Source organism: Buceros rhinoceros, unplaced genomic scaffold, assembly GCF_000710305.1.
Source record: "Buceros rhinoceros silvestris isolate BGI_N320 unplaced genomic scaffold, ASM71030v1 scaffold2014, whole genome shotgun sequence".
Lineage (NCBI taxonomy): Eukaryota > Metazoa > Chordata > Aves > Bucerotiformes > Bucerotidae > Buceros > Buceros rhinoceros.
This window is the reverse complement of record NW_010407517.1, coordinates 16386-34314: the sequence shown is the minus strand read 5'-3', so window position 1 is coordinate 34314 and position 17929 is coordinate 16386. Positions and strand designations below refer to the sequence as shown.

Below are 17929 nucleotides of genomic sequence, written 5' to 3'. Positions count from 1 at the left end.
AAAATTTATATGCAGATCGCGGAAGAGCTGCCGTTGCAAATTTGGGCGATGGTTCCCCTCCTTGGCAAGTCAGATTTCAAAGGAAAAGCTGTTCTTACTGTCATGTCTCATTTTAGTGTTTGATACCAGCCATGAGCCAAACTTGAAAGATGATTATGGAAATAGATAATGTGAGGTGGGAAGAATGAAAGACGCAAAGTCACCTGATCTTTTTAATACTTCCAACTCTTTCAAGCTGATTTATAGCCTTTATTCTATCTCACAAGTTCAGCTGTCCACAGATTTAACATGTAAACCCTTGCTTTATCTTCTTTGTTTTTCTTTCTCACCGTTACAATTCGATGTAATGAGATGCAAGTTACCCTTTTATCATTGTCTTACTTTTAAGTTAGCGAAAACTGAACGTAGTCAAAGTTTTGTTAGCAACTTGTTAATCTTTAATGAGCGTAGAGGATGATGCTATTTACAGTTTTAAAGAAAATGGTCTAAGGAGTGACTTCCAGCTATCAGATCGAATATAAGTAGTAGTGACAGTACAGAATTTGGCAGAGTGAATGTATGTATGTACACGATTACCTGATTGTGTATGATCACGTGGGTGTGTTTACATCATAGTAATGGGGTTTAAGTTTTAATCTCAGGTATATTGTTCTTGAAGATTTCACTTGTAATATAACAAATTGGAAGGAGAAAAGTTTTAATTTCTGTTGTCTTACAATGTCTGTTTGCAGTGTAGAAATACTATAAGTACAGCACAGTTCACGAGGAAAGTGAGCTTAGTGTTCTCAGTTTAGTCCAAGTTGGACAACACACTTGGCACGATTGAGGAGCGTAGCTTTAAGAGAAGTACAAGCCTGAATAAGCATAGAGGTTTTATTATTTATGTGAGACGAACTGTATGCTGAGAAGGATGAGAAACCCTTGTGCTTCGTCCCACCTGCTTTCAATTGCATTGCTTTTATAAGCATGAGATTTGCAGTGAAAAAAGTCTCCCAGCAAATGCTGTTCTTTCATATCGTGTGTCGCTGAAAGGCTGCATACTTCTGCCTCTCACATACTGTATTTGTGCAGGGAAAAAAGCTGTATTTTGTAGAACCATTGATAAAAATATTAATGCATGCATGAAACAGTCGGATAACATTTTTCAGAAGTGTGAGGTATTTTTTATGTTACACAGACCAAATATTTTGTTACATTGCTCTTGTGCCTTGCCTGTTGGACAAAACCGTCTTTTAGAGGGGAATGCCCTTTCCTTTGTGCAGTGTAAGGACTGCTTGGTAAAAGGTTGACTTCTGTTGGGATGTAAGTAAGTCCTAAATTACACATTTGGTTCCGGTGAACTATAATGTCAAGAAAGATGGAATTCTTACAGAAAGAGGTCGTTCCAGTCCATGGAAAGTGTTACTTGTGTTGAAAGATTATGATAGAATTGACTGCCAGTGGTGAGCTTCCTGTTCAGAGGGTCTGCAGAGAGAGGCTCAGTTACCGATTGGAAAGTACTGGCTCAGAGATGAGATTTAGTGCAAACATGACAGAAATCCTCGGTCTGATATGTCTGATGCTCTGATGTGTCTCTGCTGAGAGATGTTGAGCATGGGCACCCGAATTTTCAGACTGTGATTCCATGGGTTGAAGAGGAGCTGTTGGATTTCATTTCGAGAGCAGTGAAAGAGCCTGTTCTGTATGCAGTTCTGTCGTGGACCTGAAGTTACAATGCACGGTATATTTTAGATGGCTTTAGCCTAAGCTGGGGTTAAATAAACAAAGTGTGAAGGTAAGTGCAGTTATCAATACTTGGTCAGACAAGAAATAAGGCCACCTTTTTCATATAGTCTTGGCCTTCTCAGAGGTGCCAGAGGAGGAACTTTGGAATTAAGGGTGTTGAAAATAGCTAGTAAAGCAGAAGCCAATGCTAATAAACAGTTTTGGAAGTACTGTGAGTGGTTTAAACAGTCTGGATTATTGTTATTACTGTGTTAAATCACAGCAATCTAATAGCCAAGCATCGCTTTGAAAGATTGGGTGGAATGGCCGTCAATGAAAAACCTTCAGGCTGTATTGCAGACATAGGGATGGGTGTGGTCGCGGTCAGCTCTCCCAACATTACTTTGGATGCTGTTGCAGATACAGAGCAGGGTGTTACATGATATTTTCAGAATCTGGCAGATTTTTGTTTGGTTTGGATGATTTTTATGTACCTTGGCAGGCAGGCATATCCCTGCAGCCACGGAGCAATCGGCATTAATGGCTGAAGTAACACCTACTAGTGAGGCAGAGGCAATCAGCAACAGGCTGCTGTTGACTCATGGCTTGAGTTGACTCATAATCCCATTGAGCTTTGTGGGTCATTTTTGGTTCCCACCCTGAAGCCCAATGCCAGTTCCTATCATGATTTGAATACCCATTGATTAAGAAAGTAGATAATACTCTTTGTGAACAAATGAGTCCACGCCCTTAAAGAAGATATTATTTCCATCAGCTAATTAAGTTAATTAAAATTATTAATTCACACTTACAGAAGTCTCCAACCAAAGTGTTAGATAGATTGCACTAACCATAGAATCATAGAACTGTAGAATCACTGAGGTTGGAAAAGACCTTTAAGATCGAGTCCAACTGTAGAGCTCAGTATGTCGAGTCCAGTCCAGAGCTCAGTGTGTCAAAATGACACAGAAAGATCTCACAAAGACAAGTGATTCATTTCAAACTGTATTCAGACTTTGGCATCCTCTTTATTTATTCCTCTCTCTCCTGGAAGAGCCTGGAAAAAGAAATGAAGCTTGCAAAGTGCCAGATCTGGGTACTGTCATGTGAAGGTGACATCATATACCAGGTAAAGGGGTTTCTAGATGAGATTTAAGAGAAAGAATAAAGGAAGAGAACATTTTGATCCTGGAATTTGGAAGGTAAAGAAGTATTAGAAGCATTTCGCAGTCATTCAAAAGTCTTGGCTTGAGTGGGAAGTGGTGTTGCAGCATCTCTGAAGATAGGTATCTCAGTATGATCCAGTTTCGTTTCACAAACATGAAGTCATTGAACTTGCCACCCCGTGCATAATGTGTGATAGATATGAGAATAGCTCATTCTTTTTTGAATCTGTAACTTGTTAAAATGACCTGCCACCCCTTCCAAGCTACTGCACAGGGACTCAGCCTGGTAACACATGTGGAATCCTTCAGGCAAATAGAGCAGTTTGAATTCTCCTGTGTGGGTGGAGATCTGGCCGTGGTAAGTGTGAGACAGCAGACTACTCCACTGTGCTTAAAGGACCGGTCTGTCTTGATCTACCCGGTAGTCCTTATGGCAACCAATTAAATGAGATGCAAACGGCCGGACCTATTTCGAAAGTGTCTCTATGCCACTGCCTTCCAAAAGGCGCGAGAGAAGCACAGGTGTTATTTTAAATGGTGTATTTGAAACTTCATAATGTGTTGATGTAGTTGTTCGTGTGTTTTACTGCTTTCTTGTTCATCATCCGTAGTTTAATATGAGTAAAGCTGCAATTTGATCCTCTCCTTCTCATCTTCGCGCACCATTGAATGAGTGGTTTTCACACTTTGACAGTCATGGATTTCTGCTGGCCCATTTCCTCCAGATGATCATATCTGTGCACCTTTAGCTAGAACTCCTGTAAGGATGATGTTTATTTTCTTGTTTAATGTCATTTCACGGGCTGCCGACCACGACTTCATGGATGACAGATTGGAAAACACTCTTACCATTCCAAGCAAGGGTTAAAAGCAAAAACGATCCGTCCTTTAACTCACAGCTCCTTTCAAAACATCTTACATGTGATGTGTGTTGCCTGCCTTCCGATAAAATCCCTGACTACAGCAACTAGACCTGTAAAGTGCAAATGCGTTGGGAGAGAAGCAATAGCATCCAGCTTGTTGCAAGATGCTGGCAGAAGCAGATACCGGGCAGGCGCAGTGGGACTACGTCTACATTTTGATAAATCTCCGTCTACCGTATTTAGATTTCACTCTTCTGCAACAGGATGTCTCTCAATAACACATCTCGCTGTTTTTGCCCAAACTATCACCTTGAGAGGCTCCAGCGGGGCTTTTGGAGCTCTGTGTGGACTTTGATGTAAAGCTCTCCTGCAGGGAGAGATCAGAAGTGCCATGTGTAAAAGCAGAGACTCCTCTGAGATCTTGTTGGAGACAGAAGAGCATCTGTTTCCTGAGAAAGTTTTAAACAAAATTGTATTGAGTTAAATGTAGTATATGATTTAGGTATTTCCTTGGGTGATGTCACCAGATTCTTTTCAGACTTGAAACCTTCCACAAAAACCCCATACCAACATGACTTGCGAGTCACGTACACAGTGAAATGCAAAGTGTTCTTTAAAATAGCTCGTTTTCTTTGTTACTAAATGAGCATTATTCATTAGCATTTTATGTTTCATTCACAACATGAATGCAGATTATATATATATTATTTCCTGTTTCACCACAGTTCTTTTATGCGAGACTTTGAGATAATTAATAAAATCAAGGAGGGAGAGAGGAAGGGAAAAGGAAAAAATATACACAATCCCACTTCCATGTTTCAAAGATTTTTCCAAAATCAATGTTCTAGCAACTTTAGATTTGAAATAATATTGACGTACATAAGTGCATTGGTATCGCCGCTTTTGGAGTATAGGTTGAAATAATGTATTAGAGCATCAGGGAATTCTGGGTCGTTATCTCGGAAAGCACTGAAGGCTGCGCTTAGATTCTGTGTTCAGCAGTGCTTGTGCGTGCACCAAACTCGAACAGGTAGAGGGGGCGTTCAGTTCTGCTGATCTCAACGGATGGTACGCTCACGTGGTTGGAGAGTTTTCTGAACGATTAAGTATCGTGCGTGAATAGTTGGCTCTGCTCTGAACTAGTAAACCTGGGTCTTAAAGCGCTGTCCTGTAAGCGAAGTAGGAGCACGCTTCTGTTGTTGAGAGCTGCTTTCACTGGCTTCAAAGAGGTTTGTGAAGACCTGCTCGTCCACCTTCTTGGTGAGGCGTATGTTACTGCTTACATCACCAGGGACGGGTAACGGTGGCCTCAATGCCGCCTCCAGGCACAGGTTTGTGGACCTTGAATCAAGTAGGGAAGAAGAGCACCGAGTTGAATCGGAGTGTAAAGGAGCCGGCGAGGTTCCTCTGTCACGTAGGTTACCCTCAAGCATGACTGAGCTGTCTTCGGGTGGTTTCAGGTGGACCAGAGGCAGGCTGCTATGTAGATAAAACTGCTGAGTCTGGGAAACCTGACTTTCAGTCTTCAAGAGGGTTAATTTGTTTGCATTAATTAATATTTAATTGAGGCTATTATACTACTAATCAGAATAAAAAGAGAAAATCAATTGGCAGCTAAAAAAGACTTATAGTATGAAAATTAGGCTCTAATTCTGCAAGCTTTTACATGTTTAAGAATTCCCGTAGGACTCCCTAAGTTTAGTGGAATTACTTATGCATAAATTATAGTGTTTACGGTACCTAACCTTAAATCAAGGATTTTTTTTAACTCTTTGTGGCATACCCTTTAACTAGGTTGGGATTTGGCATTTCTTTTCTAACTGTTCCAAGCCACTGGTGGTGTTTAAAGCTTCCAAAGCTGGAAAGAGCTGCCAAGTGATTGATAAATCAAAACACTGCAGAACAAAAGATCTCCTTCTTGCTGTGTGTCAGGGTATTTTCTGGAAATTGCTGAAGTTATTGGATCTTTGGGGTTTTGGTGTTTTCTCTCCGATTTAGCACACTTGTCTTTGCTTTCTTAGCTTTGTTCCAGCACTTACTAATCAATGAGGAAATAATCTTACCATTATATAACTACCACAATGAACTAGTTTGCTCTTGCTAGCACCATTGGTGTCCAGTGCCATGGGATGCCTGTCACCTAAAACAGTTAGTTGTGTTGCACTCTAACCAAACCAACTCATTTCCACGACATGAATTTATTTTGAGCAGTGTCCTTGCAGAAAATAGTAATTTCAACATAACCTGCATTTGTTGTGGGAATCCCATAGCGGCGACGTTGCCTGAGAATTTGTAGTACTGAATGGGCTGTCTATAAAAGCTGAGCGTGTTTCCCTAGGCCACAGAAAATTATGAAAGCTATATTGCTCTCCTACAGTCTGACTATACTTAGTTTTTATTGCTTCCTGAGCCCATGAGAAAATCCGCAATACATTTAAAACTGTTACTTTCATCATTCCAAGCCTTAGATGTGGGTGTGTTGGCTTCTGCTGCTCTTTCTGGAGGTGTTAAAGGGCTCAGTCCCACGAAGTGCTGCCCTGCTGCTTCTGCTGCTTTTGGTGTGAGGTTGGAGGGCCCAGAAATTTCTACTTGTCATTCAGAAATTCCCAGCTTTGGGCCTTCAGGAATCCCTAACTGGGTCATCAAATCTGAGCAGCTTTCCAAGTTTTGTTGTGAATACTGAAATTGCCATTAGAGCTACTGCAGCCGAGACATGGCTGGAAACATCCAGGGCTGTAGCAGGGGGGACTCTTACTAACATCTGTATGGGAGAAGACTGACACCCGTGAAAAAGTAGCGAAAATACGGAGAATTACATTACAGGTCTTTGGTACAGTGAGGTATTAAGACAGATTGGAATCCACATCAGATAAAAAATATGAACCTTACCTCCCCAAATCATCCTTTGCATTTCCAAAGATAAGATTTTAGGAGGGGGTAGCAGAGTAACCCCCAAAACAACAACAGCAAAGCAGATACAGATTTTTAGTGAGCAATAGAAAGGAGTTAAGGGTCCATTTAGAAGAAATTTCCTCTGTTACATTAATACAGGCGCTTTTTATTTTGTCCTTTTGCTTTTCAGCCAACACTGAGACTTATCAAAAGATTGCATTTGGAAAAAAAAACCCTTTTAAAGCATTTTTCTCATATACTGTAGCTTAAAAGGAATGAGTGAAATTCAAGATTGGAAAGTATTACACAGAAGTATTCTTTTTCCTTTGTTTTTTTAAACACATTTTTCCTCAATTTTTCTCTACCAATATCTTTTTCCCACAAGACTCCAAAGGAAAAATGACATCAAATGGTAAAATCCTGTTGTATGTTATTTCCAGAAGAATCCATGGAAATCTCGACTATGATTTTATCATTTGCACTGTAATGTTCCGTGGTTAAAAGGAGCGGCGTTCTGAAGAGAGTATTCAGCTGCTGAATACTTGATGGTAAGCAAAAGCTGATGTTTCTGTGAATATTACAAAGCACTTTGGAATCTGCAGCACCTCAGATCTCTTGTATGATAATAGGAGTTGGAAATGGAAAACTCCAGTTGTATCAGCTTGACCATCTCCCTGACACCACCAGATTGTTGTCTTCATTGTGATACTCGTTTGCAAATGTCATAAGCCATGTGGCTTCCACCCTTCCCTTGGGAGAATAAAGCAGCCTTGAATATTCCTTTCCTTGACTTCATCTTCTTGATCCTCTTTTATATCTCTTTGTTGCACTAAACAATTCCTAATGTTGCTTTGCTTTTAGCTGTTTTCTGTCTCCCCCTCTCCTGTTTTTTGTTTTCCACAAAGAACACCGTTACTTGTGCTATTCCTTTTGGAATGTCTTGTGTTCTGTTGCGTCTTTCTGGTACTGAGGAGCCATGGGCGTATCTGTACCGTCGGCTGTCAAGAAAATTTTGGAAATATCTCCTGGAGAAACTGATATTTATGCACGAAGGTACTAAGTTGTTTTGTGGCCGTAAAAGTTAAACTTGCGCAGGAAGCACAGCACAGGCCCTAGATGTGAGTCTATGTTAGACTCATTAGTCGTTAAAAAGTGGGGGAGTTTTCCCTATAAACCTGCTAAACTCTTATTCTGTGTTTTACCACTGTTGGATAACGCTGCGTATCCTTTGCACGTTTGAGTTGTAGCTGAATTTGTTGAAAGCTGCACTCTGACAATTATATCACACATATTAAAAGGATTACAGTGCTATTTTGACCCGCTATCAGGAGGAGAGCTCTGCGAATAACTGGGGTTTTATTAAGTTTGTGACTTGAAACAAAAGAAATTAGAAAATTTCTTATTTTGGGACAACCTCCAATGACTGATTCAGGTTTTTCTTTTTCTCCTCAAATGAAGTATGTCACTCAGACTTCATATCTGCTAACTTTTTGTTTAAAATAACCCAAAACATTATATTCAAGGAGGTTTATTTGCAATACTTCAGTGCGAAATGAAAATTCAAAATATTTTGAAAATATCAAAAATGCTGTAATTATTTACCTTTTTTAGCCAAATTGATCTGACAAATTCAGCAGAAGTTTGGCCAATGGTTTGTTTGACCTGCATTGGAAGTTTTCTGAGGAAAATCATCTCAGCTGAAAAATTTGCTCATGTATTAGCAGTAACATAGATGAGGAATGTTTAAAGTTATACTAACAGGGAGGTTGTGAGTCTTCAGATGTCAATTACGAGCTGCAGCCACGCTACAGGAGTAGAAGCTGACTGTATAATATATCTATTTCATATCTGTGAAGGATCTTGGATCTTCCTGTAGGGAGACACTGGGTGGTTGTCTCCAGGAGGAGGATTCGCTGCCTTTCATATGAAAATGGTGGAAAATCTTGCCCTAGAGCTAACCTACCCCTGGAGTTTTGCCTATCTGTCATGGTGATCACTTGTCTGGGAAGATAAAGGGTTTGTTAATAGTCAGCTGGCTGGTCTGTCTGTCTGGGAAGTCAACGGAACAGCACAACGAATCAAGAAGGCAAAAGACTCATTACTATGGCATTACTTCTCACCAGGAAAAAGTGAAGAGGTCTGTGCAAAAAAGACCCTGGTTTAATGTGTTATCATCTGTCTAATCTCGATGTATAGGGCCCAAATATATTTTTTTTTTTTTCCTGACAATGAATTATTAAAGAGCCAACAGTTCCGAAGAGCTTAATAGGATTTTGGGTTGCAGTGAATGGGAAGATACAAGTATGATGAAGAATAAACTGAAGCATTGGCATTTGTGTGGCCATAATTAGCTAAGTTTTTGATTTGGATTGTGCGTGTTTGCCTTAGAAGCTGCTGAATTAATTTACCGCCCTGACAAAGGCTGGTAGTTAATCAGAAAGAAGGGAGGATTTGCCACTGAAAAAAACCCCTCATTTCGGGGATTTACTTCCTGGCAAGAAATACGTGTTCCGGCTGAGATGTGTCATTTGTGACTTGTGATCATTTCTAAATGAAAACAATTTCTCCGATATTTGCAATATTTCCCAGAGAAATGTCCTGTATCTGATAGGCGGCTGTGTTAAGCCGGGTATTTGGAGAAAAAAAGGCATTTTTCATGCAAAACTTTGCCTTCACTGAAACTACATTGCCTATGGTAACAACCAGTGACTTCATTTCAGGTGGGTAACCGCCTCCCAAGCAGCTTATCTTCCTGCAAGCATGTTCACTCTGCTCTGTAATAATTTTTGGATTGTTGTTGTTGTTGTTCCTGAACAGAGGTTATTAGAGTGCTGCTTACAGAACTCTACGTTGCTTCAAACCAACCAGTGCCCCATTCCTCTTGTTCCTCTCTCTGGTACCCATAAATACACACTAGATTCAGTGTTTTGGCAGCTCCTTGTTTCTTACACACCACGATTATTCCAGCAGTGTATAAATATATGTGTGTGTGTGTGTGTGGCTGGGGTCATTAGAAGCAGCTTTGCACCTTGGGAATTTTTTGGTTATGTCACTGGATGTTTTTCCTCACATTAAGATTTGGCGAGTTTATATTAGAAACATTTCATATGTCTTGGGCATTTTCAAAATAGGAAGCAGAAGAAAGATGTAAGGAATTTTTTGGTTATGTCACTGGATGTTTTTCCTCACATTAAGATTTGGCGAGTTTATATTAGAAACATTTCATATGTCTTGGACATTTTCAAAATAGGAAGCAGAAGAAAGACGTAAGGAACTTACGTAGAAACTTATAGGAGTCCAAACTCTTACCATTGACAGCTGAGTACTTGGTAATCCCAGGAACTGGGAACTGGTGCCTACCTCCTTCCCTTCCCCCACACAGATGGGCAGTAGTTCAATCCACTTGTTCATTCCTTGGACCCGTTGGTGGCAGTTCTAATGCTTTTAAGGTGTTGGAGTTACCAACGGAAGGTTTTGTGGTAGGGGTGTGTGCGTGTCCACCATAGGATGTCACGAAGGCTGGAGATGAGTGTCCTACAAAACAAGCACAGCATGAATTATTGTCAGGATAAAATCAATGATAGGGATATTTAGTTGCTGTGCTTTGGCAAACAAAGAACTAAAACAAAGAAATGGCCTTGGGAGGGACTCTGTAACTTTTCCTGACATGTCCCTTTTCACTGTCACAATTGCCACAAGCCCACTCCACAGTTTCTATTAAGGGCTACTGCCTAGGGGCATGAATGCACAAAAACTGAAGGTGTTTAAAAAATTGAAAAGGAATAGAACTATGTGGACAGTTGATAATTGTTCCTTTGCTGTTGCTGAACCCCATGTTATCTCTGCTGTTACGCCAGAATGACAAAAGGAAGATTTTTTTTTTAGCAAGGTTTTTAAAGTTTTGTGGGAATAGACTTTGCTATATCCCTAAGGTAAGAACTGCCCCTTCCACCCCTGCTATTTTGTGGCAGTTTAGACACTTAACTGTTGATAACTTCATAGAGGTTGGACTTGTCACGTTAGTTGCACTTAGTAGGGGGTGTATTTTAACAGTGACTGATGGAAGCTGTTGTTTCACATTAGCCATCCTGTGATGTATATGGTCCCTTGGGACAAAGGAAAGTTCACTGAATCAGGTCCTTGCTATCAGTCACACTACTTCCTAAATGAAAAACAAATTTATTTGATTTACACAATTCTTTAATGAATGAGTCAGTCCATTCTTCCCACTCATTCTGCTGCCATCAGATACAAACCTCCAATCATTTTAGAATTAAGTACGCAGTGACCGGTGACTCACTGGTGACTTGGGAGGCAATGGTGCAGCTCACTTAATTATTCCTTAAAAAGCGATACAGAATACTGATCGAGTACAGTTTCTTCTGTTAAAGCAGCATAGGAAAGTTTGTGGCTTGTCCATCACGGTGATCGATCTTCTGCACTGCGTTAGAGCTGATGACTTTACACTAATCTCCTTTGCTCTCCAAGCTGAACTGTGTCAATCTGCTTGGGATAAGTAAGATATTGTTGCTGTCTTACTTTCTGAAAAGCCCTTTGGATTGTGTCCATGGAATAAGATTCTATGGTAAGAAAAAGGAGTTTATAATGATAACGAAAATTATTAGCAGTGACTAGATGGAGTTCTTAAAATTAGCATGATTTCCAGAAATGTTACTTGAAGGTGCTGGGAAAAATCTGTCATCTTTTCTAGACAAAAAAGCAAAAAGAGTTATTAACTTTGGTCATTCGGAACATTTAGTTTTGGATCCAAAATCTTATGAAAAACAGTTACTTTAAAGCTGTAGTTTGTTCTAAGGCTGTTTTATGTCAGGTCTAGAAATAGCAGTATTAACAGTCAGGCCATGAGATGGGGTGGTTTTTTCCTCTTTTAGGTGGGAATAGTTGAAGAAAGTGGTGCCTCCCTTCTCTAACTTAATCTGAACTCAAAAATAACTTTTGTTGTCTTGTAACAGCCCTTTTTCTGAGTCACTATATGAAAAAAAGACTGGGAAGTGTGGAACTCTGTAGATCAAACACTTCAAAGCCAACTTTGATTTAGTTTTATGCATGCTTCAGAGTAGACTAATGTACAATAGTATCCAGGAAACTCAGCCAGTAATTCATTAGAGTCCAAAATGTTCTCCTGAAGATGAATCATAGCAGCATAAATGATAGGATGGGAGAAGATTCTTTAGGTCATCCTGTTCAAAGCCTGTGTATCTTCCTCTTCACTACTCCCCACTAGGATTTCGTCTCCCCCATCTTTGCTAACCTCTCATACCCTTGACTCGGCCACCCCCCTGGGTAGTTCCTTCCATTGCCAGATGTTTAACCTGAACATCTTTAAACCTTACACCATCATGCTTAGTGTGAACACTTTGTGACTACAGATAATGATCCCTTCTCCTCCTTTCTGCCATCATGTGCAAGTGTCATCCCTGCCTTTAAACGTTTGGTTTGTTAGCGGGGGGGTTTCTTCTACCTTAATGAGGAATAATTCCAGGAAAGTTAGTGGGGTTTAGCCCTCTTGGGTGTTTCTGCCACTGACTTGCTTTGAACTTTCAGTTCTCAAGACTCAAAAATATATTTTGATCTACAAATGAACTTTGGGTGACTCGATGATGTGTATGCATTAAGTCATGCTTTTCAAGAGGCAAATTAACACCAGGAGGAATTCTGTCTCTCTGTTTACAGAAGCTGCTTTGATGAGGGTGCTAATGTGCTCTGCTTGGCAAATACACAAACCAATTTGAAGGATTTAAGGGACTGAAGGTGGACTCTGGTTTTGACCTCACATATACTCCATCTCTTGTTACTAATCAGGGTATTATTTTAATGATATATTGTAACTGTTTTGAAAGTTTACTTCCAAAAACATCTGGGGTTGACTATTGCAGAGTAGTTAATATTTATCGTTATTTCCGAAAGCAGCTTCCCAGTTCATAACTGTGTTGATAGAGATACAGACCTTTTATCATACTACACTTGTCTGAGTGTGTTCTCAGACCAGTATTATTCTGATAGGGTTTTTCATCAGGATTTGTCCTGACGAAATGAGGTAAAGGAGCCTTAATCTAGAGACTTTCTGATTTTGTACCCTGTATCTCCTCGGATCTGCCTAAGCTGGTCAGAATATACTGATGCTAAACCTCTCTGATGTTAATCACCTCCCCTACCCTGATAGAGCATGTGCCAGTTAGATCAGTGTAAAATTCATATTGTCCTCCTAGATGACTAATATTGTAGAGGTGGGAAGGCTGATTATTACAAGCCACGTTTTCACACTGCTTCCCATTTTGGGAGTTAAACAATAAAAATAGCAGCAGTCTGCGCATCACCTGTCAGCTCACCTCCCCCAGGCTTCACTCATGTGGTAGTTCTTTGATCCATGCAGTATGCCAGGGTCCCTATAGCTGTGTATAGTGTTGTCAGGCAAAGTTATGCGGAACTAAGGTAAAACCTGCTCTATTACTTCAATTCTGCCAGCCCATAATTACAGTTAACACGTTAGCTTTAGTGGATCCACTGTGTTTCATGAGTTTGAAACTATTCATCCATGTTGCCCATATTGGTATGGCAACTTGTAGAGGTAGACAGCTGTTGGTAGAGGTAGAGGATTATTTGTAAGAAGTCGATGTTATGGCAGTGACAGGTTTTGAAAGCAGTATCTTGGGCACCATTTTCTGGCTCAAATAACGGTTTTGGTGTTGTTATTGTATAATTACATGAACTTTTAACACATTATGTTTTCAGCCTAATAAAGGAAAAGATGCATTAGGATATTACAACCTTTTCGTGAAGATTCCCCCCCCATATTTTTGTAAACCTCCCTTCCTTGATTTCTGTGCTGTTATGTGTCGTAGATGTCTTCTAGACAGTCCAGTCCTCAATTATAAAAATTAAAATTGATGGCGCTGTGCGGTGGCAGGGTCAACGTGTCTTAAGTGCGGACCTTAGGGGCAATGCTAATACACAGGCCAGTGCCTCTTGTCTCTGGGAACTCTGCAGCCATTCTCTTCAGGTACGAAACACTGACCATAATCGTTCCGCCTTTTTGCTGTTTCTCATCTAAACTATGGGCGCGTTCAGCTTTCGTAAGAGTGCGCAGAAAGCGTTTTCATAATTCTTGCAAGCTACTTTCCTGGATTATAGCAGGAAAGTAAGATGTTCTCCAGAATCTTTTCACGTGGTACAGAGCAGTAAACAGCTCCCTCTGTGATCTCAAACAAGCTCTATAGTCAGGAACAGTATTAACTGTGAGCTCTGCAGTGGCTTCTACACGGGGTATTGCGCTGCAAATGCCTGTCCTTAGCTGCTTTCCCACTTCTGCGGGGCTTTCCTCGGCAAGTATCTGTGTTTAAGATGGTTATTTCCATGAGGTATTTCAAGAGGCATCTCCTTTTATCTTCTCTCAGCCTTGTTAATCTCTTAGTCCTAGAGCAATATTTCTGTCCTCTCGAGCATTTGTAGCTCATCTTGGTTTCTTATAATCCGCACATTCCATTAGCATGCCGCCTACCTCCTTCCCCTGGATCATTAATGAAACAAGATGGGACCTGCTGCCGGTCCCTTTGGCATCCCAGCATGAGCAATGTGATAAGAGTTTTGAACAAAAGAACTACCGTCCGAGGGCTGACCTTTGTAAACCCAAGTCAGCTCTTAACATGGTATTTTTAATCGTCCTTTAAAAAGAAAAAAAGAAAAAAGTGGAAACTTCAGTAAGGGGAACTTCGTAGCCCCTTGGGGGCCTTGGGCTTCCAGCTGTTGCTGAAATTTCAGTGCTTTAGTCTATTGTATCTTGGTGGTTTTATCCTTGATCTCCTGCTCTGTTAGATTCACTGATGCTTTCCTTCAGTCTCAAGGCTTGAGATAAAATTGTTCAGTTTAATACCACCAAGCATGAAAACCATTCTAAATACTGAAATCCCCAAGCACCAAACAACACTGATAGTGTAAAACAAAAACTGAAAAAAAAAAAAAAACCCAAACCCTAGATGGTTTGGTTCTTGTGGAATTGCATGGATCGGAAAGAAAGCATCTTCTTTTTTAAATTACTTAGCTTATCGGTGCTAAATTCTGTGTGAACATGATTGTGAAGGCAGTTGGGCTGTCAGGTGACTGGTGGCTTGGGTTTAGACCTGAACGCTCAGATTTTGTTCTGCTGACCTGCTGGATCATGGCATTTCTCTGGGGCTGTGGGGATTTCAGCTGCCTCCTCACAAGATGGCTGTAAGCAAAAAACCAACCACACAAAACCGAAAAAACCCAAACAAAACAGCTACAGCCCGTAAGAGCTGTGTGTTATTTTTATAATTATTCGTATATCATTTGGAGATGGTGCCAAGTTATTTTGGATTGCTTTACATTCATTAGAGAAGGATTTAAGTTAAATAGTTTTCAACTCCAATAATTGACGTGTAAGCAACTGCTAGGTTAAATAATCACTTTAATTTAAAGGCACGCAAGTATGTGCATATACAAATTTGTGTGATTATCTGCTGTTCTTCTTACCCCGAAATATTCCAAGCAGATTTTTATGAGTTTCTGCCCACTTTTCCAATCCTGTCAGGTTCATTATTGCAATGCTGGTGCAAGATGCATTCACCTCTTGAACTGATACTTGAAAATAGGAAGCTCAAACTCTCGGTTGGAGGAAGAAGTTACCTTCAATACAGGGGTTTAGTGTTTTCCCCTTGCCTGACGTGTTACTCTTATATAAAAATAGTTGTATTGCCAATTCTGCCTAGAAGGGGCAGGCGAAGTGCACGTAGGTTGGTGTAACTCTATCTCATATCATATGCCTGGTTGTTTTTCTTTTGATATAAAAATAGTCTGTGATTTTATAACTTACACTGTGTCATTCATCATATGCATAAAAAAGCTGATGTGAAAATGTCGAGTTAATTTTTTTATATTTACTAAACTTGTGAGTGCTTGAATTTGCAAGTTATGCATTTTTATCCTGTTTTGTGTGTCATAAACTGTTTCCTCCAGCTATAACCGGGCTCTTACAAACTGATGGAATCAACAATATATAGTGCATGTGGTTGCCAAGTACGCTGAATTTTTAAGCATCTTCTTTCTGCTTCACAGGTTTGTCTGAGGATGCAGCAGAGGAAGCAGAAAAGCCATGAAACCTGAAGATGACCCGCAGGAGGAATTTCTGTCTGGTGTCAAATGCGTTTATAATGCAGCAGCACCAATGCAAATTGCTCTGTGCTGGTTGCAGCTTCCAGGAGAAGAGGACTCTGCTAATTTATACAAAAAAGTTCCATTCTAACGTTTCGATTGGGTCTCCCTGCCAACTGCTAGCATCCTTTCCGTGAGCAAAGTTTAAGCGCTTACCCAGCTGTGATAGGAGCATTGTGTCATGTTTTGCGATATATCAGCCCTTCCCAAGGATTCAGCTGATCGATCAAAGACTGTTTACGCATAGTTAAAAGCAGCCTTTGTTTCAGGATATGTTTTATCTTTTTTAAGAGATATTCTGAACTGTACCTCCCTTAGAGATTATATTAGCATTTCTTCTATCACAGTTTTGACAAAAGATAACTATCTTGTTTCCTCCTGTACTAACATTCATGATTCCAGACAGCTGAATCCACCACCAGAAGAAAAACTGGTAATCCATCAACTTCTTCCCCTCCCCGCCGCTCCTTGCTGGTACAGACTTCTGCTCTCTAGAGATACAGAATAAAACAGGGTCACTGGACATAAAGGGCAAACCCTTTTGCCATTAACTATGTCACTATGAATGTGAATAAAGTTTACGCTATAACTACCTGGAGCACAGCAACACGTGGATGTCTTTATGGTTACCTGTGATCTCTGGTGTTCTTGTCGGTCAGTCTGTTCCAGTTATGGGTAAGATTTTCGAAACTAGCAGGTTTTGAGTGCCTTAATTTTTATTAATTCCGATGGAGGGTTCTTTGAGGGTTGAGTTTTCTGAAGATGTTGAGTATTCGCCTTCTGAAATTCAGGTCCATGCAAGGTGCCTGAAATGCAAAACCAAATAATTGGGGCGACCTTTGAGAGAAGCTTGGCCTAGAGTTTGGATGCACCAGGCTCACGCCTGGATTCCTGAGAGTGAGTAAAAGATACTTGGAACTGAAAATGTCTGAGACCTGGGTCAAGTGTCAAAACAGGGACCTGAATGAGGCCTCTCCTGGCTGTTGCTGGTTCACGCCAAAATACAAGCTGTAGCCTTTTGGATGGCAGATACAAAAAGCACTGCTAGTCTCAGCTTAGTTTCTGGTGGATGCAATTGCATGAGCCACCTCCGCATCCCACGCTCCTGTTGGTTTCCTCAACAGGGATTCACCAGCCCCTGTTCTAGCTGTAGAAGAGGTCCCTCCAGCTCACTTTTGTACTGTTTCAGCAGAGGTTGTGACAGTTGCTGTGGTCTGTGCTAGCTTCATCGGTGGCTAAAAAGGAGATGACATTTTTCAGGTTGTCTTAAGCCACTGACTTTCATCCTCTCCATATAACTTCAACCGCTTTGCATCCATCTTCAAAACAAAACCAGCCTTGCACCACTTGTGCATCTGCTGCTTAACCCTCTGGTCCTGCTCTGGCTCTGTAAATGTGATATAACCATGTTTCATAGAGCGTTGTTCAACGTATTGGCTATTAAATGGAGCGAAGTCTCCAGGGAACTGGGTGAGGCCACTGATACCTCTAGGACTGAAGCTGGCAGCAATTCCCAATAAAAATTGCCCAGGAGACCTCAGATATCTACAAGCTGTGGGGCCAGAAGTCTTGCTTGTTTCCCAGGAAAGAAAAATCCTACCCCCTGCTTGTTACGGAGTGATTCTGCCGGCTGAATTCTCTTCCCTCTGATTCCTCCCCGTGGTTTTTGTCAGGAGGGTGGTATCCAACCCATTGTCAAGGTACCCTGCTGCGCTGCGAAAATTACACAATAAAATAATCTCCTGTAGTGTCCGAACACACCCCAGTGACCAAAGAAAATCCATGGAGAACGAATCAATTACTCTAGCTATTAGGCTTAAAGTTTAACTATAGATTTCAAATCTTCTTTTGTCCTCTTGTCAGCGGCCACTAGGTAATCGAGGAAAATTGACCACAGTTACTACTGAAAGCCTGTACCATAACGGTGTAGAATCCTGGACCAAAGAATCCTGAGCCACAGGCGTATGTTATAGCTGGAAGGCACACAGCTGCTCTGTCATAATTCCCGTTATTGAATGTGATCCCGGTGCTCAGCGCTGCCTGGCTTCACTGGGAGTTTAAACGACGAGTAGGCACTCGGGTCAATTATATCCTCCACTCCTATTTCAGTTATTT

The 17929-nt window shown here is 40.8% G+C and overlaps 1 protein-coding gene across 1 annotated transcript in view; it reads left to right on the top strand.

The window, feature by feature from the left end:
- The window catches only part of BBS9 (Bardet-Biedl syndrome 9), a 269354-nt gene extending 253595 nt beyond the window's left edge, over positions 1–15759 (top strand). The window contains exons 22-23 of the mRNA XM_010134482.1: positions 5025–5147; positions 15719–15759. Coding sequence (XP_010132784.1) covers positions 5025–5147; positions 15719–15759 — 164 coding nt within the window. The remainder of the gene's footprint in view (positions 1–5024; positions 5148–15718) is intronic.
- Positions 15760–17929: the final 2170 nt, after the last annotated feature.